The following is a 24,194-nucleotide window of genomic DNA, read 5'->3' as shown; positions in this document are numbered from 1 at the left end:
CCACATGAAATATAAAAAACAAAGAACACTAGCTGTCGATAAGTAACTTCCTTCTTTATGATGTGACACATATTACTGTATGGGAGACATATTACTGTATTAATCAAAAATAAACATAAATCTTTTTTAGATCAGCTATTGGGCATTTCATATGATACTTTATTTCTTTCACTGTCACTTTTTACGCTGAAATCTCTTTGGAGAAAGGACAGCTATGTCCTACAAAGTGTCAGCACCATTCCACAGCCAATCTGGCCTCCCTGCTCTACTGTAACACAAATTATAAAAATATTTGTTTAGCATTTCTATCAACCTCTTCTTCTAGTTACTGTTGAAGACACAAAAGGAACTGTGAACTCAACCTTAAGAAGTGAAAACTGGCTGCACAAACCAGATGATTCTGAATTAATCTTGCAACAAGCTGCTGACATCTCTCTGTTCAGCTCTGCTAAGTAGGATGGGGAAAATTACACTGGTGGGTGAGGTGAAAGGGAATAGGAGACAAGCCAAGGAAGGAGCCACTCCTTCGCTGTATAATCCTCAGTGTTCACCTCACTTTGCAGTGCCAATGGTGAGGTGAAAACTGCCTTTTTAACCTCCACTTATCCTGTTAGTGACTCAAACGGCAGGTGAAAAAAAAATAACAGGGAAAGATTTACAGACAAATGTAAAAGAAAAGTACACATTCAGAGTATTTAAAGAAATACAATAATAGAAGTACTCTTGAAGTATATTTCCTTTTAGGTTTCTTGGTTAACTGCAGGATTTGTTGGCTGAGTGAAAGCATTTTTGTAAACCTGACTCCAGTTTTCAGTATAAGAACTGTCCAAATAAACGACACCACCCAAAAGTTAATGTCAAGTCTATAAAATTAACCTACAACAGTCAGAACCTGCATTCATTTAAGGAGAAAAAATGTAAGTGCCAGTTCTGATCTTATCATTGCAGATCTGTGTTTGTTTTTTCTTCAGTACATTCTTTTCTCCTTGCTCCTGGAGCTGAGCTGTGTAAGCACCTCATGGCATAGCTTGACAACAGGATTGTTGAGGGCTTTTCCCATCGTCCATTACTATGGAGGCATGTTGTGGCTGACTGCACTTCGTTGGCACAAGGTACACATGAGGGAGAAAGGAGAGGGCCAGGACTACACTACCTGAGAGGAAGTTTGGTAAGAAACCATGGCTCAGTCACAGCCCAACTCTTCCAAGCACAAAAGGGTAGATCTTGACTAGGGACAAAACATGCCCCACTGGAGTGTTCAGATGATGTGTGTTCTCTAGAAAGTGATAGACAGTAAGGCAAAGTCATGCTCTATCTCTTCCTTCCAAGTGTTACCAGAGACCAGTCACCAGGCTAAAAGGTATCACAGCACCATACAAGGACAACACCCTGAAGTTATACCCGAGTGCTAACATTTGTCTTTGCTCTAGTCACATTATAAGCACTTTGTTTTGTACTCTGATCTGCAGATAAGATGCACTTAAAAGCATCTTTTCTTTCTCCAAAGTGCTGTTTTGTAAAACTCCTCCTCATTGCTGCACAAGCAGGCAGGAAGCTGTGCTTTGAGTCACTGTCATAGCTGGTTGCAGGGGACAGGTAATCAGATCATTCCCAGAACCAGCAGATCTCTTGGTAAACAAGGCCGATCTCTAGGCTTAAGTAAGCAGCACAGCAGGCCCCTAAAAGGTCAGGCTGGCAAAGAGGCTCAGTGGGCCGAGCATTAAGGAATGAGCTTTGCAACTCTCTGAACAGCAGTGTGCATGCTAGACATACTGTGGGCTGGGCTGACATACTCACACACAAACTTCAGCACTTGCCTCGGAAGTCTCAGACCTTACAGCCACCTCTTTGAGTGAGCAGAAACCTCCATGGAGAAAATGAAGGAGTCACAACTGCACTGGACTATGCTAAGGGTTTGCGTACACCTTTGCCAAATGCTCATCCCACGTCCAGCTTCAGTGTCCTGGACCAACTTTATTAATATTTTATCTCCCTGCCCCCCTGCATCATCACTCCTTCAGATGCAGGTTCTCTGGGAGAGGAGTTATCCGATATTCTCTGCCTAAACTGTGTCTCTACTTTCCATAATGTAATACTCCTTTGGGAGCAGTGGATTGCAGTGTGGTATTGTTACTGTCCTAGCTCATCCAGATAATTACATAAAGAGGGCAGGTAAAGGGGGAGTTTGTGCAATCCTAGATAAGCAGTCTTGAACTGCCAAGACTTAAAAACACAAATGTGAGGCTCCTCTTCAAAAAACAGCAAGGAAGGGGACCCAGAGAACTTCAGGCTGGTCAGCTCCACTTCAGTTTCTGGGAAGTTTATGGAGCAGATCCACCTGGAAATCTGTTATTCCAGACACATGAAGGAAAAGAAAGTGATTGGGAACAGCCAGCATGGATTTATTGATCACAAACTGTGCCTGACCAGCCTGAATGCCTTCTACAATGAAACATCTGGCTCTGCGGACAGGGAGAGTGAATGTCATTAACCTGGGCCTCAGCAAGGCTTTTGACAATTTTTTCCACAGCATCCTTGGACCCTTGTGCCCAGCTGGGGGGGACATATGGACGGGATGGGTCAAGACAGGTAACTGTTTCCTCTAATTGGAAGTTGTGAGGCCACAGTGCAAGTCTTGTGTTCAGTTGTAGGACTCCCGAATACAAAAGTGATATTGTGATACCGAAGCAAGGCCAGCAAAGGGTTACCGAGACAGTTAAAAGGCTGTGCACATGACATTCCGGGGCTTGAGAGTGTCCCTGGTCAATAGGCATAAAAAAAAAGTCCTCTGAACAGTCTGCCAATAGGTTAGTTCTGAGTATAACATATTTATACAAAGCCCAGGGTGCTTTCCCCACAACTCCGTAGACAGTGCTTTTGTTTGGGTGCTTCAGGCAAGGAAAGGGAGATGGAAACTCTGTCATGCTGTGCTGCTGGAAGACATTGGCCTGGTCTGTGCTTTGTTCTTGTACCGACAAACTATGTCAAGGTTGACTTTTTTAATCAAGAGAGATGTAGCTGCATAGCTTACAGTGCAAGTGTGGTTAGATGAACATGAAGGTGCCTGAAGCTGGAAAAGCTTCTGCCCTTTCCCATACAGCTCACTAATTCTAGTTTGAGTGCATCCTGGACAGGGGACTTCTGCTTTCACAACTTGAATACAAAGAAAGATGACAATACTAGTCTACAGAAAAAAGGCATTTTTGTGTTTTGGGGAGCCTTAGTGGGTGTCTTCACTAAGACCATCAAAAGTTCTGGGAAATGGGTCATTGCTTTTCAGAAACAACTACATGGCCTCTACTCTTTCCCAGATACTATTGTTCTCCAGCTGGATGTGTTTTTTTGAGATCTGCTCTCCCTTCCTTCTTCACTGTTCCCCCATGTTCACCTGTGACCAACGTCAGAGTGGAAGTATGCCTATTCACACAAAGAGCCTACGAGAAGAGATGTCAACAGCACAAAGATTAAGTGTGATCCAGCAAAAAAAATGTCTGTTTTTCTGGATCAGTCAGTGCATTCATGAATCAAACTTACAAATATGTACTCATATTTCTTTTTTGTTTGTTCAGAAACTGTCTATTTGATTTGGTGTGTTAAAACAGCCTAATCCAACTGGCACTGCTTAGTCCATGATGATTTGTGTTCCTGTTTACATAAAAACTTATTCTTTAAAGGACAATTAGCTGTCTATGTCTATGGACAGGTTTCTGGGTTTGCTTGTTTTCTAAATAATAGCACTGGGAAGCAACTCTCTCCCAAACCCTGTTTGACTCAGGTTACTTGAAATTATAGCTATTAATATTTCTGCCAATCCAGAAATAAGGGGGGAGAGGGGAGTTAGAGGTTCATTTTCTGACTGGAGAAGTGTATTTTCTTTCTTAGGCTGATCTTCTCTCTGCCAAGTTATTCATCCAAAGACATCCTCTCATAGGATCCCCAAAAGGACCCCCCCCCCTTCTGCCATGAAGCCTGAGATTTTATTCTTTCTGGTTGGCTCCCCAAACTGCCTTAACATCCGAAAACTTTTTCCCCTTTCTTCAAGTAAGTAAAATCTTTGCTTCTCCAAGAGTCTCTCTGTGCATAAGAGGACAAAACCAGAAGAGGTCTGGTGAGATTTACCACCCAAACTGTGGTTTCTTTCCACTATGGGTGGGTTCATTTGGCTGTTGTAGTGAATTTACCTGTTACACTGTAGCCTTGCCAGACACTCAGTATTCTAGTTTTTCAAAGTATTTTCAGACAAGCTATTGTTCACTGAAGGGCAAGAGGAGTCTGTCCACCCCAAGAGAAAGGAGGGGAAAGGGGAAAGGAGAGAACTTTGAATCACGAATGAAAAAGTAGTTTTCAATAGTTATGTAGTCAAATGGCACAAGACCTCAAAAAGGTAGAACTATTAATGCATTCCAGTTTTAATTGAGAAAGTTCCTGCTCACCTTCTAGCTGGTCAAAACTGGAAAAAAATGAACAGGTGTAGGACAGACCAAACGACACACCTAATCTTGATGTTGGCTCACTCATACCTCTCCTTGGCTTGTTCTTCTAACCTGGGGAAATTCCCTGTAACAATATGAGTAGGCAGTTAACAGCTTTGCTAGATGGTTATCAGCAAAGAAGTGAAACTATAAAATGAGCCATTTCATCATCTTTAAAGATCAGTGACAAATAAATGTTTTATTGCATATAAATATGGGAATGTGCAAATGCATGCTCATCCACATATGTGAATGTAGTAGTTGGGAGAGCTAAAATATTGCATACCTGGATAAGGCCTCAAACCCTCTTTAGGTCATGGGATGCTTTCCAGAGAGGTCATGGTCAGATGAAAAGGAAATACATTCAACAGCACACCAGAGGCAAAGCTACATGAAGGAAGGGTCACACTACCCCTGCCCTCCAAAATCTGGGCCTTCACTTCTGCCAGAGGTCATACTGTGTGCTACAGAGTTCTGCATTTTCTCTTTGATTTCAACCTGTCTGACCATGTAAGTGCTCAAATCATGCCACTGGCCACAGCAGGAGAAGAGTTATTTGAGTGACTTAAAGATATAGAACAGGATCTGTATTACGGAAGCTATTTACATTTGAAGAAGTGTAGCAATTACTCAGTTTCCAGTTCTGTAAAGGAGTGCTATGGCCCTTGATCTGCATGGCATTGTATAGAATGTGTCATTTGCCGCAGGACAAAAATGTGAAAGCCGTAACAGGCATTGTGAATTTATCAGATGAAAGTACACAGGAAACAGCAACAAACTGCTAACACCTAAATTATGATATCTGTTGCTATTTTAAAGGGAGAGGTTGAGAAAGTTGTAGAGGAATGACTGAGAAGCTTTTTCCCTGCTGTCAGAACCACCAGCACAGATTTAAGAGGTAGCTACAGATCAGGCAGCTAGGGAAGAAGTTCTTTACATGTTTTGTGTGTGACCTCTGTATCACATACGGATTATCAATAATGAGTTTCTTGTGCATGGCTTCGCAAGTCCCTTTGACAGCTAAAACTACACACTGAGAATTCACGTATATCTGTGGTACAAACAGATAATATGTGGTTCATATTATTATATGACATATATTACGTGGTAATAAATGCACCCTGCCAAAGCATGCTGTCATTAAGCTTTAAAATCTGCCAGCAAATATAATACTTTAAGTAGTTTATATCAGAAATATTAAACATATTCACAATGGAAAAAACAATTTTTTGTTTACCTGAAAAGAATATGGTAACCTGTGGTATTCTTAGCATCTATACCTAGCACCTATTCAACAATACAGGAACAAGTATGTAGGGGCTAAGCACTTCCTGGGATCTTAGTTAATGTAAAACTTGTGAGAACACTCACAGTTTCCCTGTCAGCAATCACCAAGCAAGCTTTAGAGGCAATTGGTTCTGGTTTTGACAGTCATCTTATATGTCTTTTAAGATTAATTAGCAAATTAGAGTGTGCCCCATTTTTCCAGGCCATACAAAAACAGAGATAATCCCTTTCTAATAAGTATACATGTATCTAGCAGACAGAGCTTTTAGTAGGTGTGCAGCTTTCTCACAAGTGCAAGAATTCTTTCATACTCAGCCTTGGTGATTGTTAGGTGTAATGCAAAAATTAATTCAGAAATAGGAAGATCAACTTCAACAAAGGTCTGTTTTGTTTAGTATTTAGTGTTATGATGTTTATGTTAATTCATGTATCCACCATCCATATCCTATAGTCAGAAAATAAAATTAGAACATGCATTGATTGATATATTTGGGGCATGGTTTCAAACTACTTTGAACAGTTAGTTATATGTCTTCTTCTGTTTAGCAGATAAACAGGGATAATGTGCCAAATCACTAGAAAGTTCTCACTGCAGAATGAAATACTGTAGTGAGAATGAAACAATACTTTCATTTCAGATACTGAACAGCTTCCACCTTCTGCTGGGAAGGAAAATCAATCAGTGCAAAATCCATGGCAAAGAAATAATGTGACAAAAGCACTTTTTCCATGCATGACTCATCACTGGCTTACCATAGCATGTGTAGTAGACTGGTTTCCTCCTGGTTTTGTAATTATGAAATCTGAAAAATGAGGCAACTGACTTCACAATGTTATAAAGTAGAGCAAGAATTAAACACAAGTGTAAGAGATAAGCTTTAGGGCTTGTTTATACTCTGCTGATGTGAAAGGGAAATGTAAATGCTTTCCACACCAACCTTTCTCAGCTGAGGAGATTTATCTTGCTAATGCAAGGTTACTACTTTAACAGCCCCCCCAGTCTTTAACTACAACTTTGGGTCAATGCAGCCTCAGAGATGTTCCCTTGCTAACTTCTTTAAACATGCTTATTAGGATATGCTGCAAGTGGAGTTAGTCAAGGTGATTACAATCATCATCACTATCTCCTCCTCCTCATCTGGCCACTTTCTATCAAAAACAGCACACTCAGGTTAGAGGTGCCTAGCGACAGTTAGAGACTCCATGGTCTGCATACTGAGTGGACAGAGGATCCTTATATCAAACACTAACACAGATAACCAAGCTGCAGAGAAGGGCAAGAGCTCATACCAGTTTCTTCATATTACTTGGCTGCGGGCTGTAGGCCCTGCTCAGCATATCAGCTTCTTGCATTTTCCTCTGAAAAGACTGCAAAGGGCATTCAAAACCTGCCAGAAGTGTATGGTGCAATTTATCCTGCCAGCAATGTGTATTTAGACAATTTTAGGACTTGTGGCAATAATGCCAAAGAACTGGGCAATCGACATCTGCTGCTGCATCATAGTGAGCACTGGTGAAACCTGTCCCTGGAATGAAGTTGTTGTCAGAGTAATGTACATAAGATACAGAATCCCATACTGTAAATTTCACGTTTTTGTGGACATGGCCTTGATAAGGTGCAGCATTCATGGTGACAGTTGAAAAAAGAAACCCTCAAGTCCAGGGGGAACCTCACAGACCACCAAGGCTGCCTCCACCCTGCCTGCAGTCTTAGGCCTCTCCGCATCCCTATCTCTCAGCAAGCTGGGCAATTCCTGCTACAAAACCCTTGCTACACTTTTCCTCCATTGGCCCTGCCTCCTGCAAGGGGGGAGGTCCCCAAAAACATCTCCCAGGTCCTCAGAGGGGAGGCAAAAAAGAGCCTTTCATGTCCATCCTGTCCTGGGCCAACAGCCCCCCAACCCCTCATACTTCAGGCCTCCACAGGCACTTCCCATCCACCTCCCCACCACGGCAAGCAGTGAGCAGACACCTTCCAAGCAAGCTGGAGAGCCACCTGGCCAGCCTTGGCGTCCCCAGCAGCTCACTGACCCTCTCTGCCCGCGTTGGGTGCTACCCCACTGCTGGCACCAGCACACAGCAAAGCGATGACAGGACTGGGTGAAAAAAGCAAAGCCAGCACTGCTGGCAGGAGGAAAAACAAGGTCCACGCGGAAAGGCAGAAGAAGGGTTGCCCTCTCCCTTCAGCAGGAGGAGCCGCTTACCGCCAGCTGAGCGCGGGCAGGGGTCAGGGACTGAACCCTCAACTAGGGGATCTCCATGAGGCTGGAACAGCCCCTGAGTCCTGGGCTAGGAAGGAGGCCATGGTCCCAGCCCCTGCAGCAGGCCCTATGGCTGGTCACTGCAGGAGCAGCCTGAGGACAGAGCTCAGGAGGCACACTGACCCCTACTGCTGTTCACAAGGGCCCCTTGTCAGGGTGAGGCCTCTCCAGCACCATCTGAGGAAGATGGGCCACCCTGGGCTCAGGGCTGGACCCCAAGGCCATTGACAACCATCAGGGCTCAGGGCAGGTCTGGAAGGCAAATGGGGGCTGAGGAGGCAGGAGGGCGGCTGTTTCACCGTGGGGGTTGGCTTCAGGGTGGGCAACAGGTTGAGGTGAGGCCACAGGCAGGGACACCAGCACAGTGTGAATCCTGTCAGTGCCGGTCCCTGGTTTTCCTGACAGCGGCGAGAGGAGCAGCAGCTCGGCTGGCCTGGCTAGGGAATGGCCCACATCAGGCAAGCTCCTGTCAGCCAGTCTCCTTGTCCTTCTGCTACATGCCTCGTGATTGGCACCAAACCACTCAGCTCACCTGGCAAGGCGCTTCTCTGTAAAGCAAATCGGGGTTTTCTCTCTCTATTTTCACAGCAAGATTTTGTTATCAGCTGCCAGGATCCTGGTCTATGCCCATTCAAATCCCTCTGTGTATCTTACATACAGAACAGTCACATACAACTGTACAGCTGTGAGGAGCTGCTTCTCACTGCAGTGAAGTCGTCTTGTAGCAAAGCAGAGGCCAAAGACACCACCATGTGTCCCCAGGAGAGAGCACAGAGAAAGGGGAAACAGGTACAAAACATTAAGTCACCCAGTTGTGCTGAGAGTATTAGTCAAGGCTGCGTTTACAGGAAAAATGCAGTAAAACTTTCCATGAGATTTTACTTAGACATATTATTAATGTAAGGTTGGTTTTCAAGGACAACATGAAGAACTTCTTAAATACAGCAGCTGTAATCACAGATTTCGTGTGTAAATAGATACATGCAAGTAACTAAACACGTGTCACTAAATGTGCAGAGCGTTGCTAAGTGATTCTGTCAGAAGCCAGTTAGTAGGATCCATCTTACTCCCTGAGGAAGCTCTAAAATAAAAGGCAGTTCTGTTTGTGTTTATATGGGGACTGGGGAAGAAAACAATATCCTAGCAAGTGTGCTTAGAGCACAGATACATTTGTTCAGCTGAAAGTCACTAACGTGTTGCTTAACAGAGGAAAAATAAGCCATACAATCACAAAAAGAATTTAAGGGCCTGTTCCGTCCTTTATCAGATCTCCTGTTTCATCCACCATCTGCCAAATGCAGCAGGAACTCCAGTAAGAAGCTGACATGGAGATTTTCCTCAAATATCAGGAACTTGCACAAAGGGAGGTTGTATTTTACTCAGCATCTCACTTTCAAAAAGCCCAGGCACTAACACATTAAGTTCAACTGCATTTTTTACTCTTAATTTCAAATTTCATTTGCCTCCATAAAATAACTGATCAGATGCCTGCATAAGCCTGTATAAAGGCTTCTGTGAGGCAATGTATGTCACATTTTGCTCTCAGTGACAACTGGCTGAGGCAGTTGCAGCAGTTAATGAATATGAATGCCACTGGTGCTTTGCTGGGGTTTGAAAGCAGTAAAAGAAAAGACGCACTGTACCCACACATGGTATAAATGTCAGTTGCTTGGATCAGCGGGAAGACAGCACTGTTTGTGGTTACAACAAAGGAAGGTGGTAAGTCAGTAGCATAGGCCAATCTCAGGTGTTCCTTTCTCTCATGTGTATGGCTTTACTCCATTAAAATACCAATATCAGTTTAAGAAACAAATTCTGGGGGAAGTGCTAGAAATAATAAACCTGGGAATTACTAAACATACCTTTCCAGGGAAGCCATGCAGCCTCCAAGGGTCTGTATAAGGGAGTACCAGAAGATGGATAGTATTTTATCTTCAGTAGTACTGTCTTAGAAGTCCAGGATATAGGACATCTAGGATACAGGACAAGGACCACAGCCTGGACATCGTGGCATACTGACTTTGGCTTTTATAGAAGTCAGGTGAAAGTTAGATGTCATTTCAGGGGGAAGACTAAAATTTACAAGGTGATGCTTCTCATACACCTGTAAGGCAACAGAGGTGCCTTCCTCCTTTTCAAAAATAAGATGTCACAGCTGTAGCCAAATAAGTGAAAAGGAGGAGAACAAGTAGTCAAATAAATGCTGAGAAACACAGGAAATCGGCAGCAGTATCTAGTATCTCCTAAGAATAAGTCAGCTGATTTTTAAATAGACTTCAAAATGTAACCTCAAACAAACTATTAGCTGAAAATCTTTCTGGGACATAAAGAAGATGCCTCCAGAAGCCAATAGCATCTTGTTCAACTGTTACTCCTGACTTATGCCTTACTGACATAGTTAAGAGCTGTGGCTTTTGCTTTGGTCCTGTGCTCTGCAAAAGCTGTTCTGTAAAAATTACAGCTGGAGTCAGTAAACACCCCATTCCAATTCCATTTCAACCAAATTTTCACATTCTTTGCTGAGTAACTCAGTGGACAAACACTACATTCTTACTGAGCAGGTATAATACAGTGCACAACTAAGTGTGCTAGACAAAGCTTAAGAAAGCTATTCATATATAACACTCTGTAATTAGTATCTCAAAGTTGGCACTAGAACAAACACAAGACTGTTCTATCTTCATGTACTAGCAATGGCCATATTTGTTCAAAACATTGATGTGAAGCACTTCATCCTTTCAAATTGCCAGATGCCAAAGGCAACTAATAAATGGGAGCATTTTTTGTGGCTGGCATTTCATATCAAAGCTCTAGGCAGTACAAGAGGCAAAGCCAGGCATTTCCTGAGTGGATCTGAATAGTTTTAAGTATTACTGAACATAAGCCATGAAGAACCCACACTGTCAATAGTGTTACTAGCTGCCAGCACATTCCCAGGCATGTAGTGATATTGTTTGCTGGCAAGATTTTACCTAAATGAAAATTCTACCCAAATGCCTCTGTTAAAAAAAGCAGTCTTTTCTTGGAATTCAGTCACCTTCACGCTCCTGGAGTGAGCCAGGTTTCTTGGTGCTTTAGGATGGATTTGCATCAACCTGTTGAGAATACTACTTCCCCATAACCTACTGCACCATGCATGATCCACTTCCAAATATTAGTGAAAATAGCTCCATAATGACACCATACTTGGAGTTCCCCAACATTTGTCAATGTTTAAATCAAGCTTTCCTATTTTTACCTTGGATTTTCCCAAAGGCTCCATCCAGGTGAGGAAGAAGTAAAATGTCCCATGTAGCAAGGTGCCAAATATGCACTGCACCATCAATAAACTGGGGCATATTTTCTCTTAGGTTTTTATCTTCCTTAGAATTATCTGCAGCAAAAGCAGACACAAAACAGTCAAATAAAAACAACTGTCAAGAGATTGTGTTCTTCTCAGGATAAAAGAGATTTAAAGAGAGTAGTGTGAGTGGACATTCTGGGATCCACTGAAGTACTACATCAGTGATTTATTACTGACACTTCCATACAGCATTTGAACTTCACTGTTTTGGTCCTTTACTGCTTTTTTCCTTGCCGTCTCCAAATGTTCTGACTTTTTCTCAGTTCCTCTTTTATGTTTGTGTTATGATTGTTTTTAGTGTACAAGTCTCTGTTAAGTCTCTGAAACTCTTGTTTCTGTAAATTTCAGAGGAAAAAATCTGCTTTGGGAAAGAAAAGCAGAAGAGGCAGAGAGCATTTTCAGGGGAAATTGCTGCGTGTGGAAAGGTGCTGCATTGGCAAGTCTTGTGTTACCCTCTGGCAGAGTGTCACACCCAGACATGTACCCAAGAGTGTCTTTAGCACAAGGTTGCAGCTGTCCACACAGCTAGAGGAAGGTGAGTTGAAGAAACAGGCAGAGATTCCTTGAAAACTCTAGGCTGAAGTACTGTCTACACTGGTCCTGCTAGGATCAGGAGATAGCAAGGACAGAAGAGAAATCTGCAAAACAATAGAGAGGGGTCTTGAAGAAAAATAGTACTTCTACAAAGAGGTTACTATTCAGTTGCAGGTTTCCCACAAGCCATGCAGGACAGATCCTCAGGCAGCATAAACGTTAAGGAGCAAATCAAAGAAGCCATTAGGTGGCTCTGTGCTCTAGGCTTTCTACAAGATTATAGCAAACATCATGTTTTTAAATCAATTGCAGTCAAACATTTCAAGTTCCTTTAACTTGTTTCCTTCCGCAGCCTACAAACTTTCCAAACAGGCATTAAAAAGTCAGCTCTTCTGTATTTTAACGGCCAAGGAAATTTTCCAATTATCTCCACTTTTTCTCAGCCCTTCTGGGACCAGAGTTTGGCAGCATCATAATAGGAAAGGAATAATGATGAGTGTTTTGCATCAGGTATCAGCAGTGTTGTGTTCTCAGTGAACAATAGGGACATTAGGCACGCATATCACTGCTCTGAAGTGCTTCTTAGGAAACAGTGTAAGAGGTCAAAACTAAATCTTCATTTCTACATATTTTTCATCCATTGTCTCAAATAATTATTTAGAGCCAGTGCTTCATTAACAGAACAAAAGGTGGGCAACCCCAGACTGGAAACAGGAGATAGTCGATGCTGCTCCTGTACAAGATTTCTCCTTGGTCTCAGAACTACTTGTTAGGTGAGATTGCCTGATCACTGGTATGGGGAACTGACCACAGCAGTCTAAAATGAGCCCTCCAAAGCCATCAAAACTTGTCTGAGCAGCAGATGGGGTGAAATGGTAGAGACAGAGGGGTCCTACTGCACCTCATATGTTTCCCCCTTCACAGGAAACACCTGTGAAATGCCTCAAAGAAATTAGGGTATATTCCTCTAAAAAGGTGACATGGTCAATAGCCCAACTTCTGTGCCTCTTTTCCAAAGCACACAGCATGGGTAACAAACAGGAGGATTTGGAAGCTGCTGTGTGATTAGCAAGCTACAATCTAATCACTGTCACTGAAACATGGTGGAACAAATCACGTGACTGGAGCACTGCAATCGATGGCTATAAAATGTTCATAAGGGACTGGCAAGGAAGGACGCATGAGGAGGTTGCCCTCTGTAAAAAAATTGATTGACTGCACAGAGCTACCTTTGAAAAACAGCAATGATCAGATTGAGAGTTTATGGGTAAAAATTACAGGCCAGGCCAACAAAGGAAACTTTGTAGCTGGTATTTACTACAGGCTGCTCATTCAAGGGGAATCTGTTGACAAAGCTTCATACTTGCAGGCTTTGGTCCTGCTGGGAGACTTCAACCACCCTGACATCTGCTGGAAAGGCAGCACAGAAAGATGTAAACAATCCAGGAGACTCTGGGAGTACAACAAAGATAATTTCTTAATCCAGGTGGTAGGCAGCCCAACCAGAGAAGAAGCATTACTAGACCTGCTGCTGGCCAGCATGGATGAGCTAAATATAGATGTCAGTTCTGTCAGCAACCTGGGCTGTAGTGATCATGCCCTGGTGGAACTCAGTCTTGAGGTATATGGGGTAGGTGAACAGTAGTGTCAGGACACTGAATTGTAGGAGAGCAAACTTTCAGTTGTTTAAGGAATTAGTGGATGGGACCCCCTGGGCAACTGCCCTCAGGGATAAAGGAGCTGAACAGAGCTGGCTGCTCCTTAAGGACATATTTCTTAGAGCACAACACCTCTCAATTCCCATGTGAAAGAAATCAGGAAAGGAAGCCTGGAGACCAGTATGGCTGAGTAAGGACCTCCTCATCACACTAAAGTATAAGAAGGAAATTCACAGGTAGTGGAACCAGGGATGTGTATCCTAGAAATAATATAGGGATGCTGCTCAGATGTGTAAGGATGGGATCAAGAAAGCTAAGGCACAGCTGGAGCCAAATTTGGCAAGGGATGCAAAGAATAGTAACAAGGACTTCAGCAGGTCCGTTGGTCAGAAAAGGAAGATTAAAGAAAATGTCATCCCCTCTCCCTGTCCGCTGATAAATGAGACAGGAGAACTAGTGACAACCATCATGGAGAAAGTTGAGATACTCAAATATTTTGGCCCAATTTTTAATAGTAATCTCTCTTCCCATATCACTCAAGCCCCTGAAACCTCAAAGCAGGGACTGGAGGAATGAAGTCTCTCCCATTGAAAGTGAAAATCAGGTTTGAGACCACCTGAGGAACCTGAATATACATAAATCCCCAGGACACAACAAGACGCGTTCCAGGGTCCTGAGGAAACTGGCTGATGTAGTTGCCAAGACACTCTTCATCGTATTTGAAAAGTCATGGCAACCAGGTCGAAGTCCCTGGTGACTAAAGAAAGAAAAAAGAGGACCCTAGGAACTACCAAAAAGTCAGCCTCACTTCTGTGCCTGGTAAGATCATGGAACAGATCCTCCTGGAAGACATGTTAAAACATAGGGAAGACATTGAGGTAATTAGAGACAGCCAACATGGCTTCACTAAGGGCAAATCATGCCTGGCTGATCTAGCGCCCTTCTATGATGGAGTGACTGCATCAATGGACAAGGAAAGAGCTACAGATGTCATTTACCCAGACTTCTAGAAGGCCTTTCATACAGCCCTCCCCAATATTTTTGCAGTTAAATTGGTGAGATATGGGTTTGTCAGATGGACTGTTGGATAAGGAATTGGCTGGGTGGCTGTGTCCAATGAGTTACAATCAATGTCTCAGTGTCTGAGTGGAAACCGGTAATGAGTGGTGTCTCTCAGGGGTCCATACTGGGACCCATACTATTTGTATCTTCATCAATGACATAGTGGGATTGAGGGCACTCTCAGCAAGTTTGCAGTGACACCAAGCTGAGTGGTGTTGCTAATTCACTAGAGGGAAGAGGTGCCACCCAGAGGAACCTTGACAGGCTTGAGGAGTGGGCCCATATGAACATCATGAAGTGCAACAAGACCAAGTGCAAGTTTCTACACCTGGGTCAAGACAATCCCCAGTATCAATACAGACTGGGGTATGAATGGATTGAGAGCAGCCCTGCAGAGAATGACTTGGGGATACTGGAGGATGAAAAATTGGATATGAGCTGGCAATGCACTTGCAGCCTAGAAAGCCAGTTGTATCCTGGGTTGCATAAAGAGAAATGTGGCCAGCAGGTCAAGGGAGATGATTCTCTCCCTCTACTCGATTCTCATGAAAACCTGTCTGCAGTGCTGCATTCAGCTCTGGCATCCCCAGTACAAGAAAGACATAGTCCTGTTAGAGCAGGTCCACAGGAAGGCCACAAAAATGGTCAGTGGGCTGGAACATCTCTCCTATGAAGAAATGGTGAGACTGAAGGGGTTGTTCAGCCTGAAGAACACTCCAGGGAGACTTTATTGTAGCCTTCCAATATAAAGAGGGCTTATAAGAAAGATGGAGACTTTTTATGAAGGCCTGTAGTGACAGGACAAGGTAACATGTTTTTAAAGTGAAGGAGGATTGATTTATATTGAATATAAGAAAGAAATTTTTTATGATGAGGCTGGTGAACCGCTGGAACAGGTTGCCCAGAGAAGCTGTGGATACCTCATCATTGGAAGTGTTTAAGGTCAGGTTGGATGGGGTCTTGAGCAACCTGATCTAGTGAAAGATTTCCCTGGCCATGGTAGGGAAGTTGGACTAAAAGACCTTTAAAGATCCTTTCCAACCCAAAAAATTGTGTGATTTTTTGATGCCTCAACTGAACAAACTTCTGTGTCTCAGCATGAAAAGGGACACAAAGGGAGACGGTGCTGAGAAAATAGCGACTGCTAGCCACTGAAACATAGCACAGAAAAAAATGACAAAAAAAAAAAATGGGTGGCAGCTGTGCAACACTTTTGCACAGGGATGAGAAAGGAAGCATTTGGAGCAAGTGCTAGTGCTCTTCCTTACTTTTCACATTTGGATCCAGACAAGTCCAGTAATGCCCCCAGGGTAAGCTTCCTTGAGGGTAATCTCTGAATACACTGCTTTTGGAGCAGCTGTCAGAACTGTACAAATCAAATGCCCAGGGAGGCTGGTGTGCCATGAGTTTCAGATTGGATCACCACATGCTGCAATACTATTATTGGACTGGGAATGTTGAATATTCTTTTGGTTGTCCTTGCTGCAAAGCACGAAACTAAAAATTTATTTGCCCTTTGTAATGTTGAAGAAAGAGATTCTTAGTAAATGTAGGTACATAATTGTTGCTAAGTGCAGTCCATTGGTGTTTGGATAAGGTCATGTGTTGTGTTTTGAGTGGTGTTTGAACATCATACTGATACTTTAACAGTTCTTCAGAAGCTGTCACATCCACACAATGCACATGTCAATACCTGTGACTAAATCATAAAAGGAAAATATAACAGGACAAAAGTCAACAATAAGTTACAAGAGTGCTTTTATTAAGACACCAGAACTCCAATAAACAGACTCAGATAGTCACAATAGCAGTTTCTGCCAAGCATGCAAAGTATCAAATACAAGCTACTGTTTTACATTTCTTCCTGAAGACTAGTGCTCAGCCTTTGTAAATGGCATAGCTCCACTGAAACCAATAGGCAGATCTCTAGTCTGTCACTTTCAAGCAGTTCAGGACTGTAAGTACTAAAAACTAGAAAAATATTTAGAGTAAAATAGCTTATCCTTTCACTGTGTGGAGAAGGCAAACACATTAGATATATTTGAGAGTAAATGGAGCAAAAGTTAAAAAACTCCTATATAATAAAAAGCTAGTGGTTATGTTCATCAGACTCTAAGATTGCAAAGATAATTTGTAGTTTCACTAATGAATTGCAACCAAATGGATCATTTTTATGTCAGGATGTGGCAACTGATATTTCAGTAAGCAAAAGACAAGGATTTTTACTCCTTAAAGATCCATTTGACTCAGAAGTAGAATGCAAATGATCATTCCAAAATTTATTGATGTATTTAAAAGGTGTATACATAACCTCTAAGATCAATCAGTATGACCTTTTGGAAAATGTAGAAGTCCTTTACCCAGTGATCTTATTACCTAGCAGAAATTGGACTAGGAGGTTAGAAAAAAAGCTTTCCAATGTTATTCTGTACAAAAAAAAATTAGTACCTAAATGCTATGGATACTAAGAGCATTTGCAAGTTCTATTTAATGACCAGTTTCCACTGAGTTGTTTGTAATGGTGTCCATTGAGCTTAAAGAGGAGTTAACCTTATTCACTGTAAATTACTGAATTATAAGTGACCTAGATACAGCAGACTCTGTCACTGTGTAGGAGAAGTGCATGCAGCAATCAGAACCAAGGGGTGAGGGGACAAGTTACCACACTTCTTCACTCTCCATCTTCTCACACGTTTACTGAAGTGGAGGTTTGGGGCAGCAGAGTGAAGAGTCCCCTGGGAAAGAGTCCTGCAGGTGATGTTTACTGTATGGAAAATATTTTTGTTCTAGTTTATCCAGCTGAGCAGGCTGTTGTTGTATCCCATAGAGCATGTAAAATAAACCTTTGCTGCTGCACTAATGGTAGGGTCTTGCAGCCATGCAAAATTCAGCTCAAATTTATAATATTATGTTGCAAATGGAATGCTCTCAGCTAGGTAGGCATCACACTCTGTGGCTTGACTGCACAATCATTGTGGTCTAATTAAACAGAATACGGAGGTACCAATTGACTTATCTGGAAATCATGGGCTGCCAGTAGCAAAAATAGTTTATTTTTTCCTTTTTCTTTTTTTTTGTTTTTTGACTGAGTCCTTGTAGATTAAAGAGTTTACAATCAAATCCCAAAACTCATGCTGAAGAACATTCTGAGTAGGTTAAGCCCCAGATTCACGGTGCCTTTTCTTTATATGGTGGCAAATCCAATACTTGTTCTTCTGCTTCTGTGTACCTAAGGCGTTGCACAATTAGGTCTTCAGTGTTACGGCAGACCAAAGTTTCAACCTCACCTTAAGTAAATAATTAATTACAAACTGAAAAGTAAATCTTTCTAAGGGTCTGCTGATTTACTTCCTGCAAGATTTATAGAAACATGCAACTTGTCAATAGTAATGACACAAATGATGCTACGATGGGCACAGAGCAACATAGTACAGGACAGCCAGATCCTGAAACTTGATTAGAGAACCATGAAGTCTTTCTTTATTCCTCTCTATTTAATCAATGGGAAAAAAATGCCAACATTCACTTCAACCAGGAGCTGTGGTCACAAATAGCTCTTAGGACACTAGGGATGAGCCCAACGATTGCAAAAAAAAAGGGGGGGGGCAGGGGATAGAAGCCTTTTATATGTGACATTAATGTGGAAGAGTGGAACAGTCAGTGTTGCAACTAGTCAAGGCCACCATTGTGAACAGTAATAAAAGCCAAATGCTGAGTGAAGACAAGCTTCAGTTCTCCATGTGATGAAATACGATCCAACTAGAAAAAATAAAAAAAAAAACTAATCACAATTGATAAAGATGATTGGTTACCTTCCAAAGAAAGTAAATACATAGGAAAGAAGAGCTGAGTAGTTCTAGCATCTAAAAGGAGCCAATAGCTGAGGCTCCAACATGGCATATAAGCGTTATGAACCTGACAGTATCCTTTATGCTACAACCTCATTGCACAACTCCAGAATTCCCATTACCATCAAATATTGCAATCACTCATGACCACTGATAAGAGTGGCTTCTGTGAGAAGTTGCTAGAAGCTTCCCCTGTGTCCAATGGAGCCAATGGCAGCTGGCTCCAAGATGGACCCACTGCTGGCCAAGGCCAAACCCATAAGCAACAGTGGTAGCACCTCTCTGATAACATATTTAAGGGAGAAAAAAAACTGTGCAACAAAATTGCAGCTGAAGAGAGGTATGTGAAAGTAACAACTCCACAGACACCAAGATCAGTAAAGGAGGAGGAGGAGGTGTCCCATACACCAGAGCAGAGATTCCCCTGCAGCCCATGGGGAAGACCATGGTGAGGCAGGCTGTCCCCCTGAAGCCTATGAAGGTCCACGGTGGAGCAGATATCCACCTGCAGCCCATGGAGGACTCCATGCCAGAGCAGGTGGATGCCTGAAGGAAGCCACAACCCTGCGAGAAGCCCACGCTGGATCGGGCTTCTGGCAGGACCTGTGGCCCTGTGGCTGAGGAGCCCATACTAAAGCAGGTTTGCTGGCAGGACTCATGACCCCACAGGGAACCCATGCCAGAGCAGTTCATGAAGAACTGTAGCCCATGGGAAGGACTCATGATGGAGAAGTTCATGGAGAACTGTCTCTTGTGGGAGGGACTTCATGCTGGAGCAGGGGAAGAGTGTGAGGAGTCCTCCCCCTGAGGAGGAAGGAGCAGCAGAGACAACGTGTGATGAACTGACCACAACCCCCATTCCCCAGCCCCCTGCACTGCAGGAGGATAGGTAGAGAAATTGGGAGTGAAGTTAAGCCTGGGAAGAAGGGAGGGGTGGGGGGAGGTGTTTTTAAGTTTCAGTTTTATTTTTCATTATCCTACTCTGATTTGAATGGTAATAATTTCCCTAAGCTGAGTCGGGTTTGCCTTGACAGTAATTGCTGAGTGATCTGAGAGAGCCCATCTGTATCTTGACCCATGAGCCTTTTGTTATATTTTCTCCCCCCTGCCCAGCTGAGGAGGGAGCAATAGCATGGCTTTGGTGGGCACCTGGCACCCAGCCAGGGTCAACCCATCACATCTCTGAAATGTAAGACTAGAGGAAGTAGAGCTAAGAGTGACTATTCAAGACTTTAAAAGCAGATAGCTGGGATATAGTGTTCCCTGTCCCTTCTCTGTGATATATATTAAGCATTATTGTACACAGTGAAACTAAATTATCTGCAAATTCCATCATGATGAGTCTGGTGAATTTACTGTGGCAGCTGCATTGTCATCTACAAGGCCTCCACCAGGAAAGAGTTATTAACTCTGCTAACAATGTCAAATGAGCTGGTTCCCTGGAACAGAATTGGATCCGCAGTAAACATCCTTGAGCTGTGAATCAATGTTACATGCTTTTTTCCAGTAAGCCAGCTTTTTTGCCTCTCTCTCTTCCTCTTAAAGGGACAAACATACAAATGGTGGTGAGCTGCTAGAACACACTCATTTTACAGAAAAAGTGCTGAATCCTATGGTATTCTGGAAAAGTGTTAAATTCCCAAGTTGCAGAGGCAGAACATGTGGTAGTGGTTAACACTCTTCCGAGCCGTCTTTTCAGGCTCTCTGCAGGTACTTGTAAGCACTGCCTATCCATTATCAATATCTCAAGTTCTTTACGTCTAACATACCACTATTACCTTGAAAAACACCCCCTCAAAAAAAAAAAAAAAAAAAGAATTCAACACAAGTTTGGCAGAAGGGGATAACATTTGAAGCAAATCAGCTTATGAAGCAGATTTATAAAGATAATGATAAAGTTTCTGTCTTTTATTATACTAATCCATGATCCAAAACCAAAAGGGATACTTTTTTCTAGAAATGGTTACTAGTGTCCTTCTAAAGTGGTGTGTCATTTACTTTGACTGAGACCAAAGCCATGAAGGAATATGAAAACTGTCTTCCTCCTCTGTAGTCTGCAGCATCTGAGAACAGGCAAAAGTAGGAATTTCATTGTTACTTCTACAACCTTCACCCACAGCAAACACGGCAGGACGTTCAAATACTCTTAAACAGAGGATGCTCATCTGCAAGTATTTAACCATTCCAGGAAGAAATAAACAACTAAAAAAAGTAACCGATCATAATTCACTACTTACACCTGGTAACCTGGAAATCACTAATCATAGAACACTTGGTAGCTAAAGTTGTCTGACTTGATTCTGAAGTTGTATCTTCTCGTCTTTCGCTGGTACTGGAAAATGAGAAGGCTCACAACTCCCAGCACAAAACCAAACACAGCAAAGGCAATGAGGATGATGTATCCAACTCCCATCCCAGCCTCCTTCCCTCTCTTCAGATCAGATGCTAAAAAGAACAAGGGGTGAAAGAAAAAAGTCTTGAAATTACTAAATCTTTTCCTGGGGTAAGAAACAAGCCTTTCTTACAAATTAGCCAACACGCATGTTGAAGCACAAATCTGTGATACAGAAATGCATCAGCCTTTTGGAGAGGGTGATTCTCATGTAAGGTCTGTGAGCCTATTTGTCTGCATACATTTTTCAGGAAAGCACTTATTTAGCCAAGCACTTGTGCAGCACCTGAGGTGCACAGAAGACAAACACTAACACATACATGCCTGTAGAAACAAGACCTTTGGCCAAAGATCACTGCTGCCAGCCACAGAGGTATGTGATAGTGGTGTCCAAGCTATGCAGTATCCAGGGCACCATTCCAAGACAGGCCAAAGCAGTTTTCCATAATATATTTAGGCTTATTTCTGAATTTCAGTATGAAACAAAGGAATCAAAAAGAAGAATCACAATGGAAATGGCAGCCTGTAGCCAGATGCAGACAGAACTGGCCTTTCTGAGGATGTTACCAGTGGTCTTTGCTACAGCATGTGGCCAAGCAGTATAGGTGGACCAGTTCAAGCTTTTTTCATGTTTCACTGCAGCAGCTTACCTGACATCATAATTCATGTTGCCTCCTTGAACACAAGAGATGTATAGCACTGTCTTGGTCTAGCCTCACACTTAAAATGTGATATGAGTACATAAATTGGAAATAAGAGACAACATCTAGTAGTACCACTTTTGCCTAGGAATCAGGGTATGTCAGCCCAAATAAAGCTGCCCTCACCAGAGTTCCTTTTGTGTAATGACCATTTTTCAATATTAGAAATACACTGGAGTCTCCAGTGAAAATGAGAGTGAGATCTACTTGATCTAAGTGCTGTACAAAGAAAGCTGCAGTAATTGTTTTTAAAACAATTTAAACTTTGTTTTATTTAAACAAATTTAAACAAAACTTTAAAAACTTTTTTAAAAAGAACTAATTCAGAAGTGAACTGGAGGCTTATTCTAACAGATTTATACTTGCATATAATGGAATTAAAATGCTAAGCCAAAGCCAGTTTTTATCACATCACAACTCAGGAGAAAAATATACCCTGAACCCACTAACAGTCCAGCATTAACTGATCTCCACAGTCATAAAAGCATTAAGTGACTGGCAGAACAGGCAACTAGCAGGAGGCAAGGGGGTGATTTCTGTCTATTCACAATAGCTACATGTTAATCTGATATTGATGTGTACAAATACTCTCAGTGAGTGTTTTATGCTAATAAGATATGAATACAAATGACTAGAGGAGGCCAGGTGACTGAAAATGTTAAAAGCTCACAGGCGCCCTTGAAAGCATTACTCAAAATAAATGCAGGAGAGGCAGATGCATAACAAATTAGACCTTGCTTGCACACAGTGCTCATGTTCATTCTCTATTAACCTGCACTGTACCACTCCACCAGATTAACCAAGGTGCTTTGTATCAGCTGTGCTCTGTCACTTTCCCTCATGGTAGTAATGAAGTCAATAAGGAAACACAACAAGACATTCTCTTATCTCCTCTGATTTTGCACTTCAGAGCTCAATATTATTGCAGTCTAACAACAGCGTAAACACTTGTAAAACTAATTGCAATCTAAAAGATTCAAGCTGCTTTCGCACTTTACAATTGTAATAACTGTTTGATTTTGTGGCTGTTGTACTTGCTACCCTGTGCAAATAGCTACTTTATCCTCTTCCTTTCTACATTCCCTTGACGGTCTGACAGTAACTTCAATGAGGAGGGCACATGCTTTCCCACACTGTCACACGGCTTCAGTAAGAACGCCTGCTCCTCAGAAAAATATGTAGAGGGGCGGGAAAACCATGAGGTTCCTTTGCCACTGAAGAAGAATCTTGACAGAATCTGTGTCCCCTTTTTGTAAGCATCTATTCACAACTCACCAGCTGATTTACACAGGGGTCCCCAGGATGTTCTGTGTGTAGCAATGGTTTCACCAGTCTTCAGGAATCGAGCTGCATGGCATCTCTGCAAAATCAATTCAAACTTCAACAAGTAATATCGTTTACTAATTAAAACTACAAAGTCTTCTCATAAGTATGTGAAAGCCCAGTGCTGTTCTCACTCACTGGGGGTTTTGTTTTGTTTTGTTAAACTGAAATGAGCACCAAATGGAAGTTCAAAAATAATGGTATTGGGGAAACATCAGCATAAAATCTGTAATTAGTTATACTGAAAAATACTGCTGTGAACAGACGTTTCACACAGACAATCTTTCTTTTTATTAACTTTCCGTTTTAGAGAACTCTCATGGGAGAATAAAATTCTGATGATTTCTATAAGCCAGGGTTTTGTAAGCATTATTGTTTGGGTGCTTATGCTGCCCATGGCAGGCAGCACCAGCAAAAGCAGTGGCAACTTTCAGCCCCTGCCAAGCTGTGTGCCATTTTGGAGCAATGCACAACTTTTCAGTGACATGTAAACTACTCATCTGGGAACTACTAGTTTGAAAGTCCTGCCCTGTGAAATGCTGGGGATTAGCTGCTTTAGCTTTGTGTGAGCAGCACTTGCAGAATACACAACACACTCCTCTTCTGCATACTTCCTCTATAGCACCTTTCAGTGTGTTTGCTGCCTTTTTGTTTTAAGTTGCAATCCATAGCCTGTTAAGATTATTCAAATGATACTGTGGCTGTCCTGGAAGTACGCATAAAAACAGAGAAACTGCAGTACCATAGTACAATCAAGCAAAAGAAAGCAGGGCAGTGCAAAGCTGTCTTACCAGCTTGTCTACACACGAATGTCTCATCAGTGTTACCAGCCTGGGTACACTGAAAAATCTTTATAAAACACTGTCAGCAAGTGTCTTTAGCTGGGTCAGCCCCCAGAAAAATACCCATGCAGCTATGACTTTGGCCTACCCTCAAATAGCTTTCCCAACTAGGCAGACCCATTAGAGATTATGGTTACGTAGCTGCTCCCTGATGTCAATGATTTTTTGGTTCCATGTGGCCATGGAGCAGCCATGTTCCACTAAACGTATGCATGGCGGTAGCACATCACTCTTCTCCCCGTTCAAAGTCATGTTTCTTACTCATTTCTTACTACATGCTCCCCAGCCTATTTTTTCTGCTCTAAACTTCAGAGCACCTCGCTTTTTTCCACCAGAAAACAAGGAATAAAAAGACTGAGTAAAAAGAAATAATACAACATGTAAGTCTCAAATTTGTGGGCCAACAGATGAAGCAAATCTGCCCTGAAGCAAGTCAGATCAGAAGATCAGATCCCAGACCTGGACACTTTC

The 24,194-nt window shown here is 42.4% G+C and overlaps 1 protein-coding gene across 1 annotated transcript in view; it reads right to left on the bottom strand.

The window, feature by feature from the left end:
- Positions 1-18: 18 nt before the first annotated feature.
- Positions 19-24,194, bottom strand: part of UMODL1 (uromodulin like 1) — a 93,354-nt gene continuing 69,178 nt past the window's right edge. The window contains exons 20-22 of the mRNA XM_080376693.1: positions 22,834-22,918; positions 20,703-20,910; positions 19-18,376 (exon numbers count right to left, since the gene is read on the bottom strand). Coding sequence (XP_080232819.1) covers positions 20,723-20,910; positions 22,834-22,918 — 273 coding nt within the window. The 3' untranslated portion in view covers positions 19-18,376; positions 20,703-20,722. The remainder of the gene's footprint in view (positions 18,377-20,702; positions 20,911-22,833; positions 22,919-24,194) is intronic.

This window comes from Falco punctatus (assembly GCF_963210335.1).
Source record: "Falco punctatus genome assembly, chromosome: 2".
In the NCBI taxonomy this organism is placed as follows: Eukaryota; Metazoa; Chordata; class Aves; order Falconiformes; family Falconidae; genus Falco; species Falco punctatus.
Note: the sequence above shows the minus strand (reverse complement) of the source record. Positions and strands in the feature narration are given on the sequence as shown.